Genomic DNA, 27,696 nt, shown 5'->3' on the forward strand with positions numbered 1-27,696 from the left:
GCCAGGTGTCTCCCAAAGGGTAAAGTTGCCCCCAGATTGAGAAGTGCAGCTCTGGAGTCTAGGCGCTGCCTAACTCTACGCAGGGGAGTGTCCTGCCACGTGCAAGGGGGAGGCGGGGAGGGAGAGATGAGGCACGGAGGGGCTGGACACACATCAGACCCCTGGGCTCAGCGTCTCCCTCTGTATCAATAACCCTCTGCTGCTGCCTGCCTCCGGGCTAGGGAGAAAGACGAGACAAAGACAAGCTTAGGAAAAACCTCTAAAACTATATAAAAATATTTATTCATTAGAAAACAAGAAAACTGACAAACATGTATATATATACATTCCAAAGAAAGCAGCTCAACTCGGTTCAGTTGGGCTAGTTTAAGAGCAAAGCCTTACGTTATAATGACTACTTATGCATTAAAAAACCAAGCAGACAGGCACACAAGTTATTTTACAAAGAGAATGAATTCAGGGCCACTCTTTATAAGACACCTGCACAGCAGGGTTGGGATACTCAAGGCTGCCCTTAGGACCTGTGCCTGTGAGCAGATGCCCGGCGGATGGGGGTGGTTTTCTTGGGTGTCTCATCTTCTGTCATCTCTGCTGACAGTTCTTTACAAAGAATTGGGGGAATAAGAAAAAGCTGAGTCACAAAGATGGTGAAAAATAGGTCTCAGAGAACAAATGGGACAATCCTAGACCACACTGCACAGGAAGATGATCTTGGGGTGGGGCCTACACAGCAGGACCCCATCAAAAGTCAGCCTGACCCCCACCCCCACCCCGGCACCCCCACTGGCCCCTGCCCCACTCCTTCTGGGCTGGGTCTGGAAGGGAGCACCGCACCTTCATCGCTGGATTCATCACTCGAGAAGACAATCCTGAGTTTCTTTCTTGAAGCTTTCTGCTGGGTGTTTGGATGCTGGCGGGTAGTACGGCGGGGCTTCGGTGTGACAAAGTTGTCTGATGCTATAGAAGCCACATGCCGGTGTCGAGCGGCTATAAGAGGCAGAGGTGTGAGTCCAAAAGAAAAAAAGGAACCTCTATCTGAGAGGAGGGCCCCGCCCAGACTCTCCCAAAGGGCGGCCCCATGTACCAGCTGGCTGTTTTCTGGCTGACAGGGCTCTTTGGCTACTGCCTTGGCCAACCTCAAGTTCCTCTACTGCGTCCAAACCTCTGGTGTGACAAGCCCGAAGCTTCTGCTCAAATTCATCTATTACAGCCTGGAGGGAAAAACAAGATTAGAAGCAGGCCTAGAAATTGTTATTTCTCTGAGTAAAAAGAAACAAGTCCATGAATAGAGATAGAGGAATCTTAAATGTGGATCACTGAAGGAAAGAACCCAAATGAGAAGCGCACACACTCTGTGGTTCCAACATGACATCCTGCGAAGCCGCCGTGACAGTAAAAGGATCAGTGGTGGCAGGGCTGGGGGAGGGGGTGGAGCGGGGAGCAGGGGATGCTCAGGGCGGGGCGTCGCCTGTGAAGCACACACAGTGGTGGGCACAGTCACGATACATTGATCAGCACACACATCGCCAGGAGTGATCCCTCCTGGAAATCACGCTCTGTGGGCAACGGGGATGTGTCAAGGCAGGTTCACAAAGGTCTCATGCAGCCTGTGGTGGGGGACGTGGCTAACTGGGGTTACCCACGTAATGGGGAATCCTATACTTTAATTTTGCTTTGAATCTGACATGGCCCTTAAGAAAGTCTCCTGAAGAAAAGAAACAAAGAACAGAACTGGAGACAGAAAGATTGGGTCTCAGGTCACCCGGTTACTTGGTTGCAATCAGCTGGGGATTGAGTCAGAAACCCGGAGCCTCAGAACACCCGTGTGAGCTGCGGCCCGAATGCAGCAGGTGCCGCACACCTTGCCCTCGGGCTTGGCCCCACGCCGCAACTTGCCCACGATGGACAAAAAGGCACTGAAGATGGACTCGTCTGACAGTTTATCACCAAAGCAGTCAAAATTGTCAAGCATCTTGTGGAGACCCCGCTCCGTGAGGGGCAGCTGAGACATGCAGTAGGCCAGGTCCCGGTACTGCCGCTCAGTCCTGCGGGCAGGGAAGGTGTGGTGAGGCTCAGCAGGACCCCCGAGAGAAGGGTCTCCCCCAGCCCTGCGGAGGCCCTGAGAACCCTCCAGGAAGGCAGCATACTGGGCCGTGCGGAAGCGCTGACACAGCTTCTCCACCAGGCTCTCGGTCTGCTTGTCCTTTGTGATGTAGGAGAGCAACTGCCTGCGGAGGGGAAACGGATGGACCACCTTAGGGGCGGCCCCGAGCCCACTGCTGACACTGCCGGCCAGGCCCTCCCCAGCTCCCGCCTTCTGTCGCCCTCCTGCCTCAGCAGCAGACTCTCCTCTGTCCTGGCCTGTCCCTCCTGCCTGCTCCCTCACCTCAGGGAAGGGTCCACCGCGCCCTCCTGAGGAATTTACAGTGTGACTGGAAACAGAACAAAGCAGCTGCCATCCAGTTTACGTGCTTATCGCCGTTTTAGGACTTTTATCTTACTGAATCTTCTTAAGAACTAAGGCACAAGTATTTGGGGGCCTCATTTTACACAGGAGGAAAGTACAGAGGCGGGTTGGTGCTGAAGTCCACACGGCTCAGAGCATCAGACTGGACATCACGAACAGGTCTGTGTGATTCCTAAGCCTGCTCTACAACGGAACAAATGTCCCAAGGCCCAGGGACTCTACTTCATGATGGTGTGGAAAGGCTCTTCCTCCACTCCTCCCTCGGGGGCTGATAGGCGGCTGATGATATCTGGAAGGAGGTTATAGATGGCATTCGCCTGTAAGAGAGAGAGTCACGTCACAGAGACCAGCACACGACTGCCTGGTCCCTCGGCAGCAAGCCCTAAGCCACCCCACCTCTTACTTTGTTGGAGAGCTCGTTGAAGAAGTTCTTGGCCAGGGCAGCGATCTGAGGGGCAGGGTCGATGAGCAGCACGGCCATCTCACTCACCTGCCCCTTCACCTTCACCATGTCCTTCAGGATCAGGTGGGTCATCACCAGCGCGGCTGTTTTCCGCACATGCTGAGAGGGGTCCCGGAGGCTAGGGATGAAATCTCACAGCATTAGGATGTGGGCGTACCCAATGGTGGCAGGGAGGCCCTCAGTAGGAAGCGCGGCCTCTCTTGACAGTACCTTTCTACAGGCAGGTAGAGGCTGTCTAGAGTGGAGTTTGGGGAAGGAGGCCAAGCCTGGTGCCAAGGCTTCAGATGAGAGGCATCAATCCCTGTGGGTCACACCCAGCCAGGGTGTGCTCAGAAGTGGGAGGGAGCCTAAGACCTGGGGGGACACAGTTCTGGGGATTCCCACGACCTCCAGGGCTGGTGGGGACCGTGACAGCGCTGGGAGGGGTCTCTCACCGAGCATACAGATGGGGTGTCCAGGGGTCCACCAGGTTGGGGAAGCGGATGGCCAGATCCCCAGTAGCAATCATGAGGTTAGAGCGAACGATGGGGAGCGATGACTTTTCTAACATGGTGAACAGAAGACGAAGCTGGGAGTCACAGAAAGTGGCACTAGAGGCAAAGAGAGGATCGTCAGGGAAACCGCACCAGCCCCTACCCTCCTCAGGAAGGCAAGCTCCACCCTGGGGCCCACCTGATCATGCAGAACTTGCCCAGGGCGAGTGAAGCAGCTGTGGAGAGCTCAGGGTTGCTATAGAGACCAGGGTTGTTGCAGACTTTAAGCAGAAGTGGAACAAAGGCAGCCAGTGTCTGTTTGCCTGGTGAAGGAACAAGTCAAGGTGTGGGGTGGGCTACCCAGCTAGGGAAAGGCTCACCCAGCAGCCCTTCTCTTCTCACCTTCCAGCAGCTCCAGCTCACAGATGCCACGGATGAGTTCTGCCTCGGTGTCATCAGCTGTGGCCCCGCCCAGCCCCATCTCCTCCTCCAAGGTGGACTCAGAGTTTGAATTCTGATGGGAAAGCAGCCAGGGATCATGGGTGAGCAGACGGTTTTGATTCCAGCCTATCTGTCATTTCGCATGAATGGATCTGGGGAAGGGCAAATTCTGCAAGCTGTTCACAGGCTTGTCACGTGTATCTGAAGAGGAAGGACTCGTGAATCAAACAGGAAAAATACCAGGTCTCCTCCATTTGTGTCTAAAGTGGCCAGAGCCTCCCACATCTCTTCTGATTCATCCTCATAGCAGCATATAACTTCCTGGACTAAATAAACCGTTGGAACCTGCCAGGCAACGGCTCAAGCTCACAGAGAAGGTCAGACTTTACCCCAATGCTGCAGGGCTGTATCTCATTTGTCTGCCAGACATCACTGCCTCTAGTGGAGAGAACACAAGGTCCCATCAAGGGGCAGGCCCAGTCTCCAAGGCTGCCAGCAAGGCGGTGGGAGCAGCAGGTTCTAGCAAACACTGCCTCGGCCACAGCCTTGATTTTTTGCTGAGGTCCCTACCTCGATGCTCTGGATTTATCTAAAATGCTTCGTGGGTGATTTATCTATGCTCTCACTAATCATTTTCAGGGTATCAGGAGCAAGGAGGCAGAGCCTCCATGAGCTCAACAAACAGGAGAGAAGCAGAGCTTCTGAAGGAAACAGAAGAAAGCGTGAAGGACCTGAGGGCTGGAAGCGAGTCTGGGAAACACCTGGGGCAGGAACCCAAAGGCGCAGGCGTGCAGCTCACCTTCTCCTTGGGCTCCTTCCTCTTGTGCTCCTGCTCCTCCCGCAGCACTCGGCGCCGACAGAGCTCCCCGCTCACGGCCTGCTCCAGGTGCACCAGCTGCTGCAGTGCCACGTCCCCAGCCAGGGACAGCAGGTTCATCAACAGGAAGGTGGGGAGCACGGGGGTCTCCTCTGCAGGATGGGGGCAGGAAAGCAGGGAGAGAAAGGCCATCAAGTCTCACAGGCCCCTGCCCTGTTTTCACTGATGGGCCCCTGGCTCATGTGCTCTACACCCAGGGAAGGAGCAGGAGGGCTTCCCTGGTGGAGAACGGTAAACAATCTGCCTGCCAGTGCAGCAGATGTGGGTTTCCATCCCTGGTTCAGGAAGATCCCACATGCCTTGGAGCCACTGGGCCCAGGTACCACAGCTACTGAGCCTGGACGCTAGAGCCTAGCAGCCATAGCCACTGCAGCCCTTGTGCCCTAGAGCCCACGCTCCACAGTGAGAGAAGCCACTGCCAGGAGAAGCCCATGCACCACAACTAGAGTCGTCCCCACTCACTGCAACTAGGGAAAAGCCTGCGCAGTGAAGACTGGGCACAGCCAAATATAAATAAAATTATTTAAAAAAAAAGCAAGACATGAGGGTGGAGGGCATGGTAGCAGTGACTGTGCAGCCTGAGTGACAGAAAGGGGCAGGGAGGGCTGAGGGTGGCTGCAGGAGGTGGTGGTGTCAGGGGCTGCTGCTGTGGGCCCACCACCCCTCCTGCCCACTTACGCGGGGCCTCCTGGTGGTCACTCTTCTCCTCCAGCTTCTCCAGGGCCTGCTTTGCACAGTCCTGCAACATCTGGGCACAGATCACCTCGGGGCCCTCAGCCAGCTGGTAGATGAGGGCCACGGCCGCCTCCTTGAATGGGACCCAGAGCGGGTCTGGGTGGACGCTGCCTGCACAGGAAGAGAGGAAAGCTGCCACCGCAGACAGAGGGGCCACTTCTGCCCCAGGCCCTGTGCGGCAGCTCACCTTTCGTGACCATCTCCCGCAGTCGCTCAAACAGGCGGTGCTCCTGGGGCAGCCGGAAGGGCGGGTGACGTTCGCCCATAGAAGGCTGTTGAGGGCAGGGAAGATAACGCGGGTGAGTGTTGAGGGTGGACAGGAGGACACCCACTCTCTCTAGTTTGGACGTTACCACCCCACATACCTTCCTCCTGTCCGAGATGTTGGCAATGGCATGGCATACCTGCTGGGCCAACCTGTAGTCCGGTGGGAGCTTCTCGTCCAGCCCTGTATTCACCAGGGTGTCCAAGTTGCTTCCCACAATCTCTGGTTTTCCTCTAGGAGAAGAAGCCGGAGAGTTAAAGCCACTCATGGACAGCTCTGTGTGGGGACCACCAAGAAGGGTAGGAGCCAGCACCCTAACTCAGAGCTTCGTGAGCCCTGGAGCGCTACGTGTGGGGCTGGCCCTCAGCATCCCTCAAGGACCGCTGACCCCACTCTGCTGGGCGGATTGGAATTGCACTGTCACTTTTTCTCCACTTAGGTGGCGACGCACACGCAGAGCTCAGCTGGGCCTGAGTGCTCTCACTGGAGCAGTAATAACGATCCTCAGGGAACCTTCCTTTCCTCGCTCACCCCTCAGTCTGTCTGATCTGAGCCTCACCGTGCCATCATCCCAAGAAGCATGACGGAGGAGCAGCGCTCCAGAGGGGAGCATGGCACCTTCTCGGTTGCCCGCTCCCACAGCACCTGGGTCACTGCTGGGCTCAATTCATCCTTCTGTACAAACTCACAGATCTGGAGAGAAAACAAAAAGGGCTCAGGTCCCAAAGTAACAGTTCCCCAGACACTTGGGCTGCCTCCTCTGAGGAGAACACTGAGGACCCGAAGTGGAGAGGAAGGAGGCAGCTGAAGATGTAAAGTTGGGGTCTGGGAGATACCTCCACCTCTGCTACTTTCTACTCTCCTATTTCTTTAGATGTTTCTTTAGATGACATGCTGAAACTGAACTTGCTGAGTTTGTGCACATCTAGTTTGGACAACACTTTGTGGAGATTTCTAGTAGGTTTTCTCACCGCTACCACCAACTCAATGTGTCCCAAATGAATACCATCATCTTTTGCCTTTTCATTTCGCCAATGACACCACTACCAACATCCATATGCTTCAAACCTCTGTCACCTAATTTTTTATGCATCCGTTGCTCATTCCCCCTTTTCTCCCTTTTAAAATTTGTCTTCCATGAAGTGCCACTCTGTAGATGTTCCTCCCACCCCCGAAGTCCAGACCTGTCACTGCACACCACAGCAGCCTCCAGGAACATTCCCGGCTTCGGCTCCCACCAGCCTGTGTGCTGAGCTCTCCCAGACGTCTGCTTCATCAGGCCGCAGCCCTGCTCACCATGTACTGATAGAAACAGCTCTCTGTGGCCTGCTGTATGGGCTCCTGGCCAGTTGCTGCCCTGCGAGATCTTGGGCCAGGCGCCTCCAGCAGGCTCTTCTTTGCCGTAGTGAGGAGAAAACCTGGCTGGTGGTGCTGCTCCTCCCAGTGGAGGCTCGTGGTCAGCACCATCTCTGCCTTGAACCCTACCACCCAAACCCTTCAGAGGAACTCTGCTGCACTGAAATGCTGGCTCCTGACCGACAAGGTTCAAGTCCTAGATCCCAAGGATCTTCCCGGCTCAGCTCCAACCCGTTTCCAGCTTCACTATCTTTTCCAGGTAATAATCTTGAGCCAGAACGCAACAGTCTTCCTTCAACAACACAGGCAGTGCTCTTGCTCAGTTCTGTCTGAAATGTTTCCCCTCCTTTCTTGAATTCTCTAAATCTGACGCATCAAGATCCAAATTAGGTCCTGCCACCTTCGGGAAGCTCTGCCCTTGACTCTTCGACATGACACTGCTCTCTTCTCTACTCGTCAACATAACATACCAGGCAGGAGTATGTTTTCTGGAACTCTGAAGCCTGAGATTGAATCTTAAACTTTGTCACTAACTGGCTGAAGTTAGCCAAGTTCTTTAAGCTCTCTGTACCTCAAGTTTCTTATTGGAAAAAGTAGATGATAATAATGCCTCCTAGAACCATTGTGAGGATGAAACATGTCAATATGAGCAAAATGATTAAATTAGTGCCTGGCATAATGTGTTATATTACTGTCGCTACAATAACTGTTACCTACACCACTTAACTATCTGCTGCATTGCTCTAAAATGTTTTATGTTTTTTGGCTGCCAAATAGAATTGAAAACAAATAATCTTATATTTCTTTGAAGGGCTGAGTAAGTTGCTGAGCACACCATAATCTCACTAATACTTGCTGAATGAGTAAGTGGAAGTGAGCATACTTACGATTTCCTCAAGACACTGAATGGTCCCAACTGAAGCGTCCACCAGTAGCAGAGAGAGATTGTGAATCAAAGTCTGGGCCTTGGCTCTGTGGGAACAGCAGAGATCAGGGGTCATTAAAAGACGGAGAAGCTGAACCTGGCAAATAGGTTATTAGGCAATCCCACCAGTATCAAACAAAAAACAACTATTTCAGATAAACAGACAAAGAGAACAAACTAGCAGTCGCCAGTGGGGAGAGAGGTGGGGAAGCGGCAATATATGGGTAGGGGACTAACAGGACAAACTATCATGTATAAAATAAGCTACAAGGATGCACTGTGCAACATGGGGAATATTTTATAACTAAAAACAATATAACCTTTAAGAATTGTGCATACTACAATGTACACTTGTAACTTATATAATGTTGTACTATACTATATTTCAATAAAAAGAAACAAACCAAATAACTGCTTAGGCTGGGTTTCACTGGGAGTTCCCTCCCCCAGTCCATCACAGACCTAATGCCTCTGGGTCTAGAAGTCCCCTAGGAGGAGCCCACTCCCCCACCTCCCCTCAGGAGACTAGACACGTCCTGGGAGAGGCTGACTTCAGGGAAGTTAGCAAAGGCCAATGCAGCCTGTGTACCTGGCGGAGTCCCCCTTGGGTTTGAGATAAAGTTGGCGGTAGGCATTAAGCACAGCATCCCGGACGCCAGGCTCCTTCGACCAGATGAGAGGCAGCATGCGGCGCACCCCAAACAGGGCCTGGGGTACCCCAAATTGGAACACCATCACAAAGAATTCAATCACCTCCTGCACCACTGAGAGGACAGACACAAATGTCACCTATCAGCACGGCGAAACGCCCCAACACTTAAAGACAGAATCTCTCTTAATGTAGCAACATGTGAGGGGACACCCTCCCCATTTCTCCTGAGGACCCCACCTCCCTCCCATGCCCCGTGAAATACAATATGCACACTCCACAGGGCTACACCAGGCAAATGGAAGTAGAGAATCTGGGCCCTTCAAAGGAGCAGACGGACATCAATCAAATACAGACGAGACGGGCCCTTCCAACTGCAAGCCCTGGCCTGTGTGGGAGGGATGCAGGCACACCTGTGGTTGTGTGTTCGTACATCATCTTGCTGATGATGCCAATGGCCTTGGTGATCTGCAGGGAGAAGCCATGGGCATCCTGAAGGTACTGCACCAGCAACTCCTGCTTCACCAGCTCATTGCTGCACTCCCCAGGCTCTGACCCACTGGGTTTGTCCCTACAGCCAGTCTCTCCTGGGCCCGAGTTCCGTGCAGCCGTCTGGGGATTCTCCTCCTGGGTGGGAGCTGCTGGGCCCAGAGTTAGAGAATTACAGGACAGTTTTTGTTCAAGGGTATGTGGGGAAACCTAACAGCTCTAGACATCCATGAGTATGTGTTTCTACCACAGGAAAGTTTTGTTTTGCCATGCTATGCGGCTTACAGGATCTTAGTTCCCTAACCAGGGATTAAACCCATGCCCCCTGCAATGGAAATGTGAAGTCCTGACCACTGGATTGCCAGGGAACTCCCAATAGGAAAGTATAAATTTAGAATTTAGTCTAAAATACCTTGGTTCATTTCTCAGAAAAGATTTCTTGAGTCGTCTATGACTTGAAATACCCTCCCACTCCCTGTGACTATGGATCTCAGGCCTGTGGGTTGCTTCCATTCCCAAGCAGACACACTGCAGACACCCCTCTGGCCTCTTTCAGTACCAAGCTGTGAGTCAGGTCAGTGTCTGACATAAAGTCATTGGGCCATAAATACTAGCTGAAGTGTCCTGTTTGCTGACTGAAGAAGGAAAAGGAATTTACCTTTGAAGATGTTTCCTAAGAGACTGAGGAACTTAGTCTCCTCTGACTCTTCCGGGTCCACATGACAGAAGGGTTCAGACTTCTGGAAGTGGCTTATGGCTTCTTGAGTGAGGATGATGGCCTGCCTGACAGAACACGGCCTGTCACCAATCCCGCCCCCTTGAGAGTGTCACTGCAGCCTGTGTCAGAGAGCCTAGTTCATGAGTCCACCGAGAACCCAGGCCGTCTGATGGAGAACACTGTCACTGGCGTAAAAAGGGGTTGGGGCAGGAAATGGAGGTACGTGTGACTGTGTGACTAGACATTATCTCTAGAAGGAGGTGCTTAACCACTACTGTTGCTGCCCTATGGGAAGGGAACTACGTGGCTAGAAAGCAGGCTTGGAAGAGATTTTTCATTTAAAAAAAGGTATCATTAAAGAATGTATATATGTGTATAACAGTTACTCTGAGGTACAGCAGAAATCAGCACAACTTGCCAATTAACTATATTTCAATTAAAAACATATGTATATACACACACACACATATATATACACACCTACACACAGACACACACACAGACACATATATATACACATACACACACACACACATATACACACACACATATATACACACACAGACACATATATATACATACACACACAGACACACACACACATATACACACACATATACACACACACACATATACACATACACACACATATATACACACACACAGAGAGACACACACACACATATACACACACACACATATATATACACACACACATATACACACACATACACACATATATACACACACACACACACAGACACAGACACACACACACACACACACAGACACAGACACACAGACACAGACACACACACACACAGACACACAGACACACACACACACACACACACACACACACAGTTTCCCAAAGGTGAACTCTAAACCTAATGGGTCATGAGAGTATACTGCATTCTTTCCCGTACTTGTAACTAGCTTTGGCGAGCAACCGACGGATGCGTCCTTCCACCTCCTGGGGAGTCTCCGTCTTGGCAACGCCTTCAGACATCCCCTCTCCTTCCTGGGGAAGTGTCAGCAGCTGCTGCAGGGTAGCTTTCAACTCTGGCAGCATGGCCTCCCACTCCTCGGCGGGGTCTAGCTCTGCGGCTGAATGAGAAGGTTTCACTTAGACTCTTGCCTTGAGCTCCATGCTGTGGGGAGAAGGGTGTCGGGGTTGAAAGCTCCCCCACAGCCCCTACTCACAAGGCGCTGTGGCTCGCCTATGGGCCCTCATCTCTTGTAATTTCTGGGTCTCCTTCTGCAGTGGTCCAGCAAGGTCAGTGTCACTAAGCTACCAAGGAACAATGAATTATCAGGGTCATTAACTCATGGAATTTCACCTGTTTCCATTTAATCCCTCTTCTGGGTGGGCCAAGGGCTACGTACCTTGCAGGAAAAGGGATTATTGGCAAGAAAGCTGGCGAGCAGCTGGATGGCGCTTTTACAGACCAGCACCGACTTGTCTGCCAGACGCCCCACAGCTAAGGCCACCACTGCCTGGAAACGCGTCAGGGGCAGAGCCTGCGGGGGGCAGGAGGAGAGGATCAGATCCCAGCCCACACTGGCCATAATGTCAAGATGACGGTGAGGTGCATTCTACATGTGCGAGCCACTCATCTGAGGAAACTTTTCTATGGGATGTGAGTAGTTCAGGAATACTGTGTGTATTAAGACGGTGTAGTTCTTTTTTTTTTTTTTCGGTGTAGTTCTTGAATGGAGCCAGAATCCTTGTCCCTGATAAAGGAGGACCTTTACTACTGGCAGTGAAATCCTGAATTCTAGACTCTTCTTTAACACAGCTGTTTTCCTTTCTCCTTCAGCCTGCATAGAGGGGTTCTGTGGATCTCTGTCACATCAATGGCCACTCACCTTCTGCTGGACGATTCGGGTGAAGAGCTGCAAGACGCGGCTGCGCACGAAGGAGTTGACGTCGTGGCAATGGGCCTGTAAGGTGTCCAGGAACTGGTCCCGGGTGTCCCGGGACACTTCCTCCAGCTGATCCCCACTCAGGACCTGCAGCACCATCTCTGCCATGGCCGCCAGCACAGCATTGCGCATCATGTAATTCTGAGGGAGAGCGAGGCTGGTGGGGGCTCTGCACCTCCACACTGACGTCCTTGCCCTAAACTCTTTTGCTGCTCAGCATCGGGACCTCAGCTCCCTGACCAGGGATAGAACCCACACCCCCCTGCATTGGAAGCTGGGCATTCATCCTGAGGTCACTGGAAAAAGCTGAATGACAGAAGGGCCTTGTCTGCTCAGAAGAGAATGTAGGGACAAAACAAACAAGCGCCCAGAGCAGCACCGCGCCCCCGCACCGTGCAAGGAGGTAGTCATGGTGGCAGCTGAATGTGAAATCATATCCACTCACCAACACACGTCTGAGAAGCATTAATTACCACCTTGCTTCTGAGGCCTCAAAGCCTTTGATTCTTACTAATAACACTGCCTTCCCTCACAATCTCCTTCCCACAATTCACTGACAGAGAAACAGCAATCAGCCCTAGGGCTGACCATGTGCACTGCAGAATCTGATGGGAGAATAGTTTAGGGTTTTTGCCACACCAAGAACCAGAGAATAGGGTCTTGCAATATAGTTATGGTATCAGTACATCAGGTGAATAAGCAGATTCTTAACATTCACTGAGAGCTAGTGTCAGCTTGGGAAGGAGCCAGGTTAACACTGAGGACAAGAGAAGTGAGAGAGGTGATGTGGGAGCATCTGAGAGCCAGGCGGCAAGAAAGGGCTTCATCCTGCAGAATGGATGAACCCAGAACCACAGCCCAGTCTCTCACTGACTTAAGCTGTGGAACTGTCATCTCTCTACTAGGTTGGGATGAAAGTGTGATACTGACATGGCCCTTTAATTCAATAAACGTCATCTGCTTCTCTACAGGAAGGAATTGCCACAGTGATAAGCCAAGACAATTTGACTTCATGTGAAAGTTATTACCTTCATGTTAAGAAACAGCCTTTCAACAATGGACTCACAACCACTGACCAAAGGACCACCTACCTCTCCATCCAGATGGTCTAGCAGAATGCACATGCTGGACATCAGGATGGCTGGGATGCGCTCTGCGAGTTCCGTCAGGAAGGCTGCAAAACCCTTTGCCCCCGTAGGGTCCCGACTCAGCTCCTGGGGACACTTCTGTCCAATCTCTCTACACAGGGGAATAAACACAGCCAGAGCAGCGTAACCTAATCACTTAGGTCCTGGCAAGAATTAAGTTGGCATCTAACATCTGAAGGGGGCTTCCCTGGTGGGTCAGATGGTAAAGAATTGAGAGGGTTCACAGTTAGGAAGGCCAGAGGTCCCCACGTAGCAGGAGGAAATAAACTCCAAGTGGCAGACATATTTTCCCCTTCGCTACAACAAAATTAAAAGAGGCTTCTAATAACACCTGGTTCTGCCTTGAGCTAACCAAATTTTTCTTATGAAAATATTTTTCTTAAGCTATGTCAACGAAACGATGTATCTGCTTTGGAATCTGTCTTTCTTCAAAATAGTTCCGCCTAAGACTAATTTTTTTTTCTTTTCTCAAACCTTGGGTTGATAATGGCTCAAAAACCAGTATTCATGTCAATTGTTTTATGGCCGGGGATGACACACTTTGTGCCACCCTATCTCAAAAATGCATATTGTGGGAGAGGGGCCTGGTGAAACTCCCTCAGCCTTGAGGTGTCTCTCTTATCTGATCAGCAGCTTGCTAACAGACATAAAATGCCTTGCTAAAAACTAGCAATGGGCACTCTTTCTGTCCTCTTCTGATGTCTGTGTCAGAAGCTTTCTCTATTATACTTTAATAAAACTTTGCTACACAAAAAGGTCCAAGTAGTCAAGCCTCATCTGAGCCCGGATCGAAATCCTCTCCTCCAGAGGTCACAAATTCTGGTGTAACACACAGCATGGAGCAGCAACCTTTCAGAATCTGCCTGCCAATGCAGGAGTTCAATTCCTGGGGTGGGAAGAACCCCTGGAGGAGGAAATGGCAATCCACTCCAGTATCCTTGCCAGGGAAATCCTATGGACAGAGGAGTCTGGCTGGCTACAGTCCATTGGGTCGCAAGGAGTTGGACATGACTTAGCAACTAAACAACAACATCTGAAGGAATGCAGGGTTAAACAGAGGATTTGTCTCCAATATTCTTCTTCTCCCTGAGGAAAATGAGAATTAGAAATGTAGAGAAGGCAGGGTCACCTTACGATCTCTCCTACAATGCTCTTCATTCCGTAATCAGTTGCCCAAAGACTCACAGCTGCCACCAGGATGGATGCCAGGTGCTCAAAGTGCTGTAGCATCTGGATGATCTTCACAGTGGCACCTGTGGAGTCCTGCACATGAGCCATGATCCTGGGCCTCAGGAAGGGGTGGGGAAAAGGAAGGGCAGACTCACTCAGCATGTGGTTATAACGTGTCAAAGCTACACCCAGTAGGTGCGTTATGGCTTCTCGGGTAGGGCGGTTCTTCTGGTGACTAATGGTGGGGTTCTCCAGGAGGCGGTAGCAGCAGCCAGTAACCAAGCTGAGAAAAGAAGATTAAGATGATGATATCAGTGGTCTGGACTCAATTATACTGCCCTTGCCTCATTCATTCTATCTCTGCTGCTGCAGTCAGGGTCTTCTACTTTCTTCTACTCTATCACCTTCTACATCTAGTTGCTTTGCTGACCGCCATGTAGGTACTCCCTCCTTTCCACCAGTTATGATGTCTGCACAGAAGCTTAATACCTGATAAAAGCTGGACAAAATCACTGATGACTTCTCAATGTCGAATGGTCAACTCAGGCCTTATCTTGGCTGAACTTTTGGCTGCATCTGACATAGCTGGTCACACCCTCTCCCTTGAAGCATGCCTCATCTGGCAGCAGGAGCCCAGGCTCCTCCCTGTTTCTTAGCTGGTTCCTCCTCAACTCACTCTCCTGATGCTGGAGTACCCCAAGGTACAGTCCTCTGATTTCTGCTCTCTTCTAGCTATGCTTACTGATTTACTGATCTCATTCAGTCTCATGGCTACAAACACCATTTATATAAATGCATTACATTCCCAAATGGGTGCTTGAGCTCAGATCTCTCTCCTTTACTACTTTGCTTTGTACATTTCACATCTGAATGTGACATTATTTGGATGTCTTAAAAGACAGCTCCAACTTTCTACATCCAAAGCAGAACTTCTACTTCACCCCCCCAACACACTCCCACAGGCTTTGTTATCTCAATTACTAGCAACTCCATTTTTTCAAATGCTCAACCCAGAACCCTAGGTGAGTCATCCTCGACCACACCCTCCCTCCAACCTCTAATGCATCTGCCAGCTCATCCTGTAGGCTCTCCTTAAGGAACAAATACAAACTGCACCCACGACTCCCCATCTCCTCTCCCTCTTGGGTCTAAGATGTGGCCATCTCCTGCCCAAGTCACCACCACAGCCTTCTAGCTGGTCTCCCACTTTCCTCCTTTCCCACCAGTCTGTTTTGACACAACAGCCAGAGTGACCTTGTTAAAGCAGCCAGACCACCTCCCTGCCCTGCTCGGAACCCCGAGGGGCCCCACCTCACGCTGATGGCAAAGTCACCATGGAGGCCCACGGGGACCTGCAATTGGCGTCCCCTGCTCCAGCCTCATAGCCCGGCCCTCACCTGTCTCAGCCGTCGCTCTGGCCTCAGCGCTCTTACATGGTCTGCTCAGCGCACTCCCTCCTTGGTACCCATTTCCTGTCCACGCTCTGCCTTCAGTTCTCCTCGAGGCTCTCATTACCTCCTTGAAGACTTTGCTCAAATGCCACCACCTCAAAAAGTCTTGCTAGAGCCGCTGATACAAACTACAGCCCTTTCCCATCACACTTCCCTCCCCCTCTGTTTTTCTCCACAGTAATAAACCTGAAAGCATATTATATATTTTGCTTATTTAAAAAATTGTCTTCTGCTCTAAAATACAAACTCGTAAGAGGGCAGAAATGCTGGTTTTCAATACCTTTAATGATACCAGTCACGTAGCTAGGAGATTCTCTGTAAATACTGCTACGTGAGTGAATAAAGCTGTTTCTAACCTTCATTGTCTACTTCTGAACAACTCAACGTAACTGGCACATGTCTATATATTACAGATAAAACTATGGCATAAAACGAAGTATTTCAAAAGCATCTCTAACACCAGAGCCCTCATTCCTCACGGCCAGCAACCCCTGGCGCAGTCACCACCCACCTGACAAACTCCTCTTCGATTATTGAGTGGTTCCACAAGTGACGGATGTCCAACTGGAGCAGCTGTGTTAAAAGCTGAAGAATTGGTTGCCTCTCTTCCTCCCAGTCAAAGCCATGGGTTGTCTTGGCCCGGGATTTCCTACCCTAAAAAAGGATATATTTAGGAAAAAATGAGGAAGAAAAGAGGATCACAATCTGTCAGTCTGAGTGCCCAAGCTATTCAGTGTCAAGACAAGGTAGAAAGTAAGACAGAAGGATTACAAGTTCCAAAATATAAGAGCTGCTTCTCGGCGAAAGATACACTGTGATACTTCTGAGTACCTTCTCATAAACTTTAAACAAGGACCAAGGGCAGAAAGGGAAAGGATTCTCAAAATCACTGACTTCCGTCTTTTCCACCAACTCCCCCATCTCCCCAGACCCCTTATTAAGTGAGCCAGGAACACTAAATTACCTTCCCGCTAAGCTCCAGGTCCATGAGACCCGTCTGGCTGCTCATGGTCTCAAAGGACTCCAAGAGGCGTATCAGAGCATAGCAGTTCATCTTGAGGGCGTTCAGGTGGGCGCTTCTGTCTGACATACTCAAAGCTGCATCATCCAAGACGGCAGGGAGTTCTTGGGAGTGGCAGGACACCACTGCAAAGGGCAGGATCTGGGGTCAGTTTCACTCACTTTCCTCACACCACCCAACTTCAAAGCCCCAGCACTTGCAGCCATCAGATTACCAAAGATCTGTGTTTCATCTCTCAGTGGCCACAGCACAGGCTAAGCCCTCTGGATCCCTGACCCTGATGTCCCGAGCAAGCCCTATTCCTACTCTCTAACTCGCTACCCCATGTTCTCTCTGGCAACGGGAAGAACAGCCTCCATTGAAGAGAGACAGCCCACAAGTAGGAAGAATATTGTCGGTCTGCCCTTACAGTGAACACACATTGCTCTGTATCGCCCACCAAGATTACAGACCTAGTTGGTCAGAGGTCCCGGGCTTAGCCAAACCAACTGATTCACCACAGCCTTGATATCATCACATGGCTGGTAAAACGCAGGAAACAGCAAACAAACAGCAACAGACACCTTCCATCCCCTACCCCTTCCCATAAACACCTTTTATCAGGAATTCCAGTGTGTCTTCCTTGAGGCCAGGGTCTATACTTCGAAAGTGACTATGAGGGAAAGAAAGTGCCGGGAGTGAGCCAGGAACCTGCAGAGCCCATTCTAACAGGTCAGATCAAACCCGAGGAGTCTAACGCTTATAAAAACAAGTGAAATCACTCGACTTAATAAATTTGGTGGCGAGCTGGGGTAAATGCTCATGAGCAGAAATATCAGCACCCAGAACCAAGTATCAGTGAACTATAATATGGAATATCCAGACTAACATGCAAAGTTAGGGCAAATAGTCACCAGGTCTTTTTAAAGTACCAGAGGCACTACTTTACTTACTGCAGAATGCTGTAGATGGTATCAAAATGCTCCAGCACAGCCAGGGGCCCCTGAGCTCGAAAGGCAGTCTGAAATGCTATAAAGGTGAAAGAAACTGATTGTAAAGAGGGGAGAGGCATTTTTGGTTAATTCTGTTCAAGACAGAAAAAAAAATGGAGTTAACTGATTTTCTTGGTAGAATCACTAAAGGACACAGTTCATTTCAATGTAACCTATTATAATAACACCTGACATTTTGTCCTGTTTTATCAGAACAATTGAGTTTTATTACTCCATCTCTGAGCGAGATGAAGCAAATAGTACTGTGTCTATTTTATGGCAAAAGAAATTAAATGTCAGAGTAGTTTTGCGACTTGTCTAACTTAATAATGAATACAAACTCAGAATCTTTTTAGATTCTGAAATGATAAAAGTAGTAAAAACAGTATAGAGTTGCTGTATTCTTCACCCAGATAATGGAAACATCTTATATTACTATAAGGATCTATTCTAAACCAAAAAGTGAACATTAACTGAGCACTAATGACTAACCTACAGAGCTTGAGTTCTGCCAGCTGGTCTAATTCTATCCTTTTCCCAGGACAGGAGTCAGCCTAGGACACCACAGTGCACTTGGCCATCACACCTCCTTCCTTTCCTCCGATTTTTGTCTTTGACACTTGCCAGTTATTCTATAGAACGTTCCTTACTCTGGGTTTGTCTGCTAGTTTCTCATGATTAGGTTGAGGCCATGAGCTTTTGGCTAGATCACTGAGAAAGGGAGGTTGCGTCCTTCAACCATTATACCCAGAAGGACATGATGCCTTATTACCGGCAATGTTAACCGATCAGTCCTAGGGTTTGCCAGGCGTCTCCACTGCAAAGTTACTATTTTCCCCTTTGCAACTAGTAAGTATCTTGTAGGGAGATACTTTGCAACTATGCAAACATCCTGTTTCTCGCCACATTCTGCCCCCTAATTTCAGCAACAATGAATGACTTCTACCTGCCACAAAGATTACTTTTATTAAATGGTGATTTGTCTATTTCTATCATTCCTTTTATATTTACTAGACTTCCCTGGTGGCTCAGATGGTAAAGTGTCTGTCTACAATGCGGGAGACCAGGGTTCAATCCCTGGGTTGGGAAGATCCCCTGGAGAAGGAAATGGCAATCCACTCCAGTACTATTGCCTGGAAAATCCCATGGACAGAGGAGCCTGGTAGGCTACAGTCCATGGGGTTGCAAAGAGTCAGACACGACTGAGTGACTTCACTTTCAATGGGAATGCCACTTTAAGTATGAGCTGTTTCTTTCCCTTCAATACATAAATTATGTATTCAATCAGAATGGGCTCATGAATGTTTTGTTTATTCTGTGTTTTAATCCATTCCTATTTTCTTTTGTTGTTCAGACTGTTCCGTACTTGACCACTAGGAGCTCTTTCCACCCAGGCTGCAAAATGCAGCACATATATGTGTGTAAGTATAAATGGACATACCCTTGTATCTATTTTTACCTCTCTAGTGTATATTAAAAACATAAGTTCATTTATGTATTTGCTTAATCCTACTATACACATGTAACAGTTTCAGAACTGCTAACCCATACCCCTTTAAAAAATAAATTTACTAACTACCTGACGCTAATTGTGTAAAGTTCTTTCGTACACCGCTCACAGTCAAAATGCTGGCTTTCCTAGTTACTTAGTTCTTCAGTCCTTTAGTGTGTTATGTCAAACATTTGCAAAATACTTAGGTTCATTTGCTACCATGGACCTGCCCCATTCACCATGGGGCTACATTTGGAATGTGAGTGAGGTTGCTCAGTCATGTCCGACTCTTTGCAACGCCATGGACTATAGCTTACCATCTGCTATAAATTGAAAACATTGTTAAGTCAAAAATCTAATACTACCTCACCTACTGAATACCACAGCCTAGCCTAGTCTACCTTAAACACGCTCAGAACACTTACAACAGCCTACAGTTGGGGGCAAAAATCACCTAGTACAAAGCCTATTTTACAATAAAGTGAATATTTCTTGTAATTTATTGAATGCTATACTTCCTCAAAGTGAAAAGCAGAATGGCTGTCTGGGTAGGGGATGGCTTTAAGTGTACAGGCTGTTTCCTGCTGCTGCTGCTGCTAAGTCGCATCAGTTGTGTCCGACTCTGTGAGACTCCATCGATGGCAGCCCACCAGGCTCCTCCGTCCCTGGGATTCTCCAGGCAAGAATACTGGGGTGGGTTGCCATTTCCTTCTCCAATGTACAGGCTGTTTACCCTTGTGATTATGTGGCTGTTCGGGAGCTGCAACTGCTGCTGCTGTCCAGTGTAATGAGAGAGTGCTGTTGTTGTTGCTGTTTAGTCGCTCAATCATGTCTGACTCTTTTGCAACCCCATGGACTATAGCCTGCGAGGTTTCTGTTCATGGGATTTCCCAGGCAAGAAAACTGGAATGGGTTGCCATTTCATTCTCCAAGGGCTATTCCCCACCCAGGGATCGAACCTGAGTCTCCTGCATTGGCAGGAGGATTCTTCACTGCTGAGCCACCGGGGAAACCCCACAAACACAGCCTTGCTATCCTTGTATGGAGTTAATTTTTGAAACAACCTGTAGATCTAGCTCTCTTTCTGTGGGTGGGGAGGGAAAGAATTCTGTCAAGATCTTCTCTGCGGTGCCACGTTGGTTTGCCTGGAAAGTAAAGCTTGAACCTGTACTCCATTATCACTGTTGGCTCGCTGACCTGATTCTTCATCACATTACAGTGTTATGTTGTCCAACTATGACCTGGTCCTTTGCAATGTTTAACAAACTATTTTATTTCCCCAGCTCCTACTGACTCCTTACAATATACTCACAGCATATCCTCCTCTTTATATGTTCTGATCCTTTGCCTCTCTTCCTTTAGTTTATGACTATTTTCTACTTTACCCAAAAAATGAGCCCCAAAATAATCTTGCCTCTCAGTCACAAATCATTCGGCCAACACCTTCCCACTTTGCTTCAGTCTCAAGTGAAAAGATTTTCTGTTTCAACACTAAGCTGTTCTCACTGCCTTGCCAAAGTCTCACCTCCTTTCTCTCAACTCTGATTTCATCCTTTCCAGGGAACACTCTCTTTCTGACAACATGCTCAGGCCCCCACTTCTTTAAAACAAACAGTACAAAAACAATCAATGCCTTTCATTTGACTTTGCTCTCATGTCCCATTAAAATCTGTCTAATCTTTCTCAATTCCCTGAAACCTAGTTTCTGATATTGATAAATCTAACAGCTATTCTTTCAAAGATTACCTGTTACCTACTTTTTATTACATTCAATGATTCTCTCCATTCACACCCCCCTTTACCTCTCCGAAGCATCACCCACTGACCTAGTCTAGTCACACTGCTTACATTTATATTCAGCTTGAATATTTACTAGACTAAGTTACTTAGCTTACAAAGTCTCGGTTTCTTCTTTTGTAAATTGGAAATAATAACAGATCGTATCTCTTAGGGCTTTTGAGAATTTTTTGGTAAAGATTAAGTAAGATAATCTATGTGAAGCAGCAAGGACAATACTTGGCACACAATGTAACTCAGTACTTGGAAGCCATTTCCCATTCTTACAAACCTCCTTCTGTAATCTAGAAAATACAGTAAACTGAAAATGAGAAAGAAATAAACACTGTTAACATCTGGCTAACTTTTTTTTTCAGTTTATCCTCTATGCGTCGAGGTCATATCACATTCATTTCTCTGTTCTGCTTTTTAAAACTTACAAACGTGGCTCGAAAAAACATACAACCATGCCAACTATTCTCAACCAGGACTTCAAGTAGGCCCTTAGTAAGCCTTTAACAAGTTCCCAGGCCTATTTGCTTTCTTCTAGGCATTATTGCACACCTTTTCTCTGCCCATAACAAAACAGAATCGGACAGAAGAGAACCTCCAGCTGTGCCAAACTCTGTATTTACCGGCAGGTACTATCTGTATCTGGGTCCACATGCTCTCCTTTCTCTTGCACTGCCGTGGATAAACCGTCCTTGGTCTAGTAAAACCATCTCTCCCCCACCCCCCCATCATATACTCTCTGACCCCCTAAAGGATACTTCTCCAACAGTCCTTCCCTCTCCCTCCCGCATCATTAACTTTCCCCTCTCAGAGTATTTCCATTCGGCATGCATCCATGTGTGCTCAGTCACTTCAGTCACGTTCAACTCTTTGCAACCCCATGAACTGTACCCTGCTAGGCTCCTCTGTCCATGTGATTTCCCAGACAAGAATATTGGAGTGGGTTGCCATTTCCTCCTTGAGGGGATCTTCCTGGCCCAGGGATGGAAGCCAAGTCTCTTATACCTCCTGTGCAGGCAGGTGGGTTCTTTACCACTAGCGCCACCTAGGAAGCCCCACATTCAGCATAAACACATGTAGAGTTGCTCATCTTAAAAAAAAAAAAAAAGTATCACTAAGTCTTTCTTTGACTGTTTGCCCCTCTAGCTACACCCTATTTCTCTGCTACTCCTTAAAGCAAGCAAACAAACAAACAGAAAGGCTTACCTAAACCTACCATCTCTAATTACTTCTCTCATCCCACTTTCTCACAAATGTATTCCAATCAGGCTTCTGACCCTACTATTCTGAAATAGTGTTCATCAAGGTTACTAGCAAATGCCACGTTGCTAAGTCCAGGATTAAATGTGCAGCTGATCTCTCCTTTCCCTTTTCTTAATTTAGCTTCCACATTTAGCATCTTTGCTCACTTTCTGCCTCAATGACTCGCCTTTAATTTCTTCTACTGGTTCTTTCTCATCTTTCCAGTCTCCAAATGTTGGACTGTCTTAGGTCTTACTTCTGAAACTGCTTTTCTTCTTCAACTCAATCTCATGGCTTTAAACACCCTCTATATGTTGAATAGTAAATCCCAAATATGTATCAATAGTTGGCACCTCTCCCCTAAACTCCACAATCATATAACCAACAGTCTAAACCTTCTCCTTTCATACACTGCCCCATCTCAGTAGATGACAACTCCATTCTTCTAGGTGCTCAAGTCAAACAGCCTTATAATCATCCTCGATTCTTCTTTTTCTAAACCTGTAAATCTAATCCAGTCCAACAACAATCTTGTTGACTCTACTTTCAAAATTTACTCAGAATCTAACATTTTATGATCACCTCTGCTGCCATCACCCCAAGCAAGTTCCCTGGTATTATTTCAATAGCCTCTGAATTAGCTCCTGCTTCTTCCCTTGCCCCTTACAGTCTCTGCTCAACACAATAGACACTCTATGCGACACTATGGACTGCAGTCTGCCAGGCTCCTCTGTCTATGGAATTCTCCAGGCAAGAATATTGGAGTGGGTAACCATTCTTTTCTCCAGGGCAATCTTCTTGACCCAGGGATTGAACCTGGGTCTCCTGCATTGCAGGCAGATTGATTATGTCTGAGCCACCAAATGTCCATCTGGGGATCTTCTTAAGAAATGGATTTTCTGATTCAGCAGCTTGGGGATGGGTTTTTATTCTGCATTTCTAATAAGCTCGTAAATCATGATAAGCTTCTGACTAATGATACTAATGCTCCTGAAGACCACATTTTGAAGTTCAAGACTCTAGAATAATCTGTATTACTTCCCACCTGACCTCTTTTTTCCCAGCATGCTCCCCTCCAACTACACTGTCATTTCCCGCCTCAGGGGCTCAGGACTGGCTTTTCCTGTCTGCCCTTCCTTTGGAATCTGCACAGTTAATGTCCTCACTTGTAAGGTCTCTGCTTAAATGTCACCTACCAGCAACTCTTTTCTGATCATCCAACATAAAATGCTGATCTATAACACACACTGTATTCTTGTTTTATCTTTAAAATTTTTTCTCTTTGGCATTTACAAACTTATTGCTTGCTGAAGGCCATGAGAGAAACAATTTTGTCATCTGTCTGTTTACTACTGTATCCCCAGGTGACGAGAACACTTCCTGGCATACAGCATTACCACCAGTAAATACTTCAACAAATTAAACGATCTGATCATGGGTCATTTACAGAACTTATATTTAGGATTCTAAATGCCAAAAGCAATGCAATTGTTATAAAAGATAGAAAAATTCCTTTCTCTATCTCTGCTCATCAGAGCAAGGAGCTGTCATCTGGTAACAATAACAGGAAGGCCAAGAAGAGACTGCAGTTTTATCATCAAGCTGCTTGATAATGAATGAACCCTACTTGCTGTGGGCAATAACAGACTTAATCTCTATTCTCTGTAACTTTCCAAAGCAATCTAACTGATACAAGACACTTCCAAGCAGTACGGTGACATTATGCATGGGGTCTTGCTGATAATTGCAGGAACTGTCTGTGGGCATCTACAGGTTTCAGTGTGTAACTGAATTATACATATATTGTACAGTATTGCCGCTGTGCACATATGCTTTTATCCATCATTGCACATTCCTGGAAATGTGATCTGGGCTCTAAAAAACTATTACCTGAAACAAGTCAGGTCAAATCTCAGACATTCTAGGAAACATCTTCTGCTGTAATTCTTAAAACTACCACGACTCTATTCTGGCATATGGTTAAGAGGTAAACATCAAAAATTAAATTCTCCCCAAAGACTAATCATATACACCAGAACTGTTTATTGCGTAACTTACAGAAAGTGGTTAATGAATATATTCTTCATGTAACACAACACTACAAGGAAAACAGAAAGTAATAGAAAAGACATGTCCCTCACCCTCATGGAGCTTAGTCGTGTAGTGAACAGACAGACAATAGAATCAGATGCCGGCGGTTGTTCTGAAGCGCTAGTCACAGTGGCAGCTATGGAGTCTTACCTTTAAGGTGCGATGGAAGATGTCTGATGGACAGTACCTCTTGCACGACATACTGATTCACCCCTCCACTTTTCAACAACTCTTCTGGGGATAAGGGTAGATGGAATTCACATACTTGGGGAGACATCTTTCTCCCAATGGCTCACAGGGCTGGAAGCCAAACAGCAAATAAGTCAGGGTCTACATCTAAAGGCTGTCTTTTTAATCTGCTTCTTTTACTCTCCTCCTCAAATATACATGCTGTTTAGTTTTGCATCAAGCTAATAACATTATCTTAAAGGATGTGATTAACCCTGGACTAGAATTAAACTCTAATTGTGACTCTGACACTTGGTCACATCACTCACATCACATCACTCACATCACAGATGAGGCTGCACTGGGCCTCATCTGTAAAACGGGATTACTGATCTTTGATTACAAAGTTGCTCTCAGGATCAAATGAGTCAAGGGATATTAAAATATTTAAAGAACTGTAAAGTGGCATATCAATCCATTAAGTTAGCACTGTTATTTCCGATTTATGGGAAAACTTCTTAAGTATATAGAGAGGTCTCATTTGAGACCAGAACAGCGATCCAGTGTGAAACGATGGGTTTCCTGTCTCCAGAATGACAGAACATTAATATTTACTATTTGTTTACTCTGTGCCAGGTTCTATTATGCTACGCGAACGTCATACCTGATCTAAGTCTCTCCAAATGCCTACTGCATGGAGTCCATAGTAATTTGACTCCATTTACAGATGAGGAAATTGAGACTAAGGAATGTTAAGCGATTTGCCCAAATTCCACTGCGGATCTATGACTGTTTCCACCATGTTGTACCACAAGGACACATCAACTAGACCTCCAGTCTAATACCGCATCCCACTGCCGGATGCCAGATTTTCCCGGCCTCTCTTTCCCCGTTCCCCCAGAACACCACACCTTACAAGAGAGCTTCACCCGCCGTTCCTCCAACTCGCGTTGTGGGGCTGGAATGAAATAAAAAAAAAAAAAAACTCACGGAGGGCACAATATGCACTAATTTGCGAGGCAGCACTCCCGCGGGGAGAGAAACCGACCAATACCCGCCAGGCAGCGGAAAACACACGCCACCAAGCTCAGCACAGCGCGGGCAAAACCACGAAAGTGGAGTTCAAATCTCAACGGCCGCAAGGGACCCAATCGCGACGCTCGCTGCAGAGACCGGCCAATCATAGCGCGGGAGCCGGAATGCCGGAGGAGGGCGGGACTTAGATTCCAGCTTCCTCCCCCACACCCCCACCCTCGCGGCCGCCTCCTTCCCTACAAGGTCCACTTTTTCCGCGGTGCCTGCCGGAGGTGTCGAGTTCCTAGCTGAGCAGTGGCCGTGCCCCTGGGACAGTGACCCACTCAGTCACCCCCAGGACAGGAGCCGACAGTTAGAAGGCTTAGGCTCTAGTCCAGCTTCGGCCATCTCCTCTGCTATGTGACGTCCAGCAGCTCACTTCACTCCCTCAGCCTCAGATTTCCTCCCCGGTCGAATAGGGGGAATAAAAACAGCTATAGAGCAAAACTGCTGTGGGGCACAGAGAAAGGAAGCTCTGGGCTCCAGGTTCTGGACCCTCATGTCCCTCAGTCGAGGGACGCCCAAGGAAACAAGAATGGGTGAATTTTCTTGCTTGAAGTTCATTTTTGGGACTCCCTAAACAAGCAGACACCCTCCGCTCTTCTAGCGTATTAACAACTTCCGGCGGGCAGAACGGAAGCGGCGGGGCGGGGCTTGTGGCTGGGAAAGGCGGGGCTGGGGCGGGCCTTGAGCCCAGAGTTACCTGGGTAAAATCCAAGGTGGCTGCGTGCAGTTAGTACCCGTGTGACCCCAGCGGAGAAAGAGGTTCTGTTATCTCCCGGAAGGCCACGTCTAGCCCTCCCTCTAGTGCTCGTGCGGTGTTCCCGGGGAGAGACGAGAGCAATGGCAGGGAGCCTCTCTTGGGTGGCAGGCAGGGGCTTATGGGGCCAGGTGCCGCTGGCCTGCAGAAGTTTCTTTCTGGGTAAGTGGCTGATGCAGGACACCCCGAGAGCTGCTTCTCGTGAGCGGCTCAGATTCATTCTCTTTCTTTCCCACCCATAGGTGTTCCCAGATTGTTTCATGTAAGGGTCACCCTCCCGCCCCCCAAAGTGGTTGATCGTTGGAACGAGAAGAGGGCGATGTTCGGAGTATATGACAACATCGGGATCCTGGGTAAGACTTGACTCCGTGGTGCAGAATTTCAGAATCGCAGTTACGCTGTAACGACTGTTTTTTCACCTGCGTGGAAATGGTACCTTGTTGAATAGTAAGAACAAACACTTATCTGGCAGTTTACCTGGTACTCTTCTGTGTCCCCTGCATACATTTAACACATTTAATCCTCATAACCTTTCTCCTTTGCAGGTAAGGAACTTCAGGCACAGGGAGGTTAGGTAGTTTTTACAAAGCTAGTACGTGGCAGTGCCAGAATTTGTACCCCAAGCAGTCTTGCTCCAGAATCTGTGCTCTTTATACTGTAGCCTGACTGTCGTGTCTGTAGATGCTGCTGAGGGAAATGCAGCTGTTGGTGAGGGCTTAGCTGGTGGAGGTTGGGTTCTCTCGGATTGGAACTAATGCCTTCTGTCACATTACACAGGAAACTTTGAAAAGCACCCCAAAGAATTGATCAAGGGCCCCGTGTGGCTTCGAGGCTGGAAGGGGAATGAACTGCAGCGTTGTATTCGAAAGAAGAGAATGGTAGGAAATCGGATGTTCATTGATGATCTGCACAACCTGAACAAACGCATCAGCTTTCTCTACAAACGCTTTAATCGACATGGGAAGCACCGGTAGAAGAAAAAGCTGGGAACTGTGGAAGAGGCATGTCTATCACCAGAGAGAAGGGAAAAGTACTTTTCATTATGAGGAAGGGGAATTTTATGCTGTCAGTGATAATGCAAGATTCCTTTGTAATCCATTATCCACAACTTTAGTTTCCTCTAAATGCTGGTTTTACTCATTCATGCAAGGAGGAGGTGGAACTCATCCCTAAGTCTTACAGTTTTAGCTTTGGACTTCATCACTTGCCCTTGCAGTCTAACCATACCTGTAGTGTTTAAAAAAATAAAAAAATCATTGTTGGCACTTTTGATGTTTGGCCTTTCATATGTTGAAAGTGGCCATTTTAAACTGTCCCATGGGGACTTCCCTGGTGGTCCAGTGGCTAAGACTCTGCACTCCCAACACAGGGAGCTCCAGGTTTGATCCTCGGTCAGGGAACTAGATCCCACATGCTGCAATTTAGACCCAGACCAGTTAAATAAACATTAAAAAAAAAAAAAAAAACTGTCCCATGATGCCATGTTAAATGTATTTTTAAAAACTTTTCTGCACTGGAATGAAATGTCATAGAAAA

At 48.1% G+C, this 27,696-nt stretch overlaps 2 protein-coding genes and 1 non-coding gene across 7 annotated transcripts; 1 reads left to right on the plus strand and 2 right to left on the minus strand.

Moving 5' to 3' along the window:
- Positions 1-260: 260 nt before the first annotated feature.
- Positions 261-25,992, minus strand: NCAPD2 (non-SMC condensin I complex subunit D2). Of its 4 annotated transcripts, none has more exons than XM_065942236.1 (33): positions 25,896-25,992; positions 25,238-25,284; positions 24,309-24,458; positions 17,507-17,582; positions 17,168-17,226; positions 16,518-16,699; positions 16,065-16,207; positions 14,258-14,385; positions 14,062-14,185; positions 12,876-13,023; positions 11,728-11,925; positions 11,245-11,379; positions 11,062-11,149; positions 10,785-10,965; positions 9,799-9,923; positions 9,065-9,292; positions 8,592-8,766; positions 7,965-8,049; positions 6,281-6,414; positions 5,822-5,954; positions 5,644-5,728; positions 5,400-5,567; positions 4,644-4,813; positions 3,806-3,917; positions 3,603-3,726; positions 3,365-3,520; positions 2,871-3,048; positions 2,690-2,784; positions 2,148-2,228; positions 1,862-2,045; positions 1,085-1,211; positions 835-987; positions 261-600 (listed from the first exon to the last, which is right to left on the minus strand). In XM_065942236.1, the coding sequence occupies exons 3-33, from the start codon at positions 24,433-24,435 to the stop codon at positions 515-517; spliced, it is 4,188 nt and encodes a 1,395-aa protein (XP_065798308.1). In that variant the 5' UTR covers positions 24,436-24,458; positions 25,238-25,284; positions 25,896-25,992; the 3' UTR covers positions 261-514. The 4 variants fall into 4 exon arrangements, with proteins under 4 accessions (XP_065798308.1, XP_065798298.1, XP_065798318.1 ...); XM_065942226.1 differs by lacking the exon at positions 25,896-25,992 and adding an exon at positions 25,602-25,693; XM_065942246.1 differs by lacking the exon at positions 25,896-25,992 and having other exon boundaries at positions 9,065-9,289; positions 25,238-25,543.
- LOC136156501 (small nucleolar RNA U85) lies at positions 16,775-17,096 on the minus strand. The gene has a single exon (XR_010661043.1). It is a non-coding gene; the product is annotated as a small nucleolar RNA U85 (small nucleolar RNA).
- MRPL51 (mitochondrial ribosomal protein L51) lies at positions 25,819-27,425 on the plus strand. 2 transcript variants are annotated; one of them, XM_065942293.1, is made up of 3 exons: positions 25,819-25,939; positions 26,403-26,513; positions 26,938-27,425. In XM_065942293.1, exons 1-3 carry the CDS (start codon positions 25,900-25,902, stop codon positions 27,132-27,134), a joined length of 348 nt encoding a protein of 115 aa, XP_065798365.1. In that variant the 5' UTR covers positions 25,819-25,899; the 3' UTR covers positions 27,135-27,425. The 2 variants fall into 2 exon arrangements, with proteins under 2 accessions (XP_065798365.1, XP_065798355.1); XM_065942283.1 differs by lacking the exon at positions 25,819-25,939 and adding an exon at positions 26,109-26,322.
- The last annotated feature ends 271 nt before the right edge of the window (positions 27,426-27,696 follow it).

The sequence above is a fragment of the Muntiacus reevesi genome, chromosome 1, assembly GCF_963930625.1.
Source record: "Muntiacus reevesi chromosome 1, mMunRee1.1, whole genome shotgun sequence".
NCBI classification, from domain to species: Eukaryota; Metazoa; Chordata; class Mammalia; order Artiodactyla; family Cervidae; genus Muntiacus; species Muntiacus reevesi.

What these genes read in the sequence shown, in the direction of transcription:
- NCAPD2 (XM_065942236.1), bottom strand. Translation starts at nt 24,435, where the DNA reads ATGTCTCCCCAAGTATGTGAATTCCATCTACCCTTATCCCCAGAAGAG. An exon ending in ACCTGGAGCTTAGCGGGAAG is followed by an intron (nt 16,208 to 16,517) that starts GTAATTTAGTGT and finishes ATCCTTTTTTAG; the next exon opens with GGTAGGAAATCCCGGGCCAA. An exon ending in CTTCTTGGGATGATGGCACG is followed by an intron (nt 5,955 to 6,280) that starts GTGAGGCTCAGA and finishes TTCTTCTCCTAG; the next exon opens with AGGAAAACCAGAGATTGTGG.
- MRPL51 (XM_065942283.1), top strand. Translation starts at nt 26,244, where the DNA reads ATGGCAGGGAGCCTCTCTTGGGTGGCAGGCAGGGGCTTATGGGGCCAG. An exon ending in CTGCAGAAGTTTCTTTCTGG is followed by an intron (nt 26,323 to 26,402) that starts GTAAGTGGCTGA and finishes TCCCACCCATAG; the next exon opens with GTGTTCCCAGATTGTTTCAT. An exon ending in TGACAACATCGGGATCCTGG is followed by an intron (nt 26,514 to 26,937) that starts GTAAGACTTGAC and finishes CACATTACACAG; the next exon opens with GAAACTTTGAAAAGCACCCC.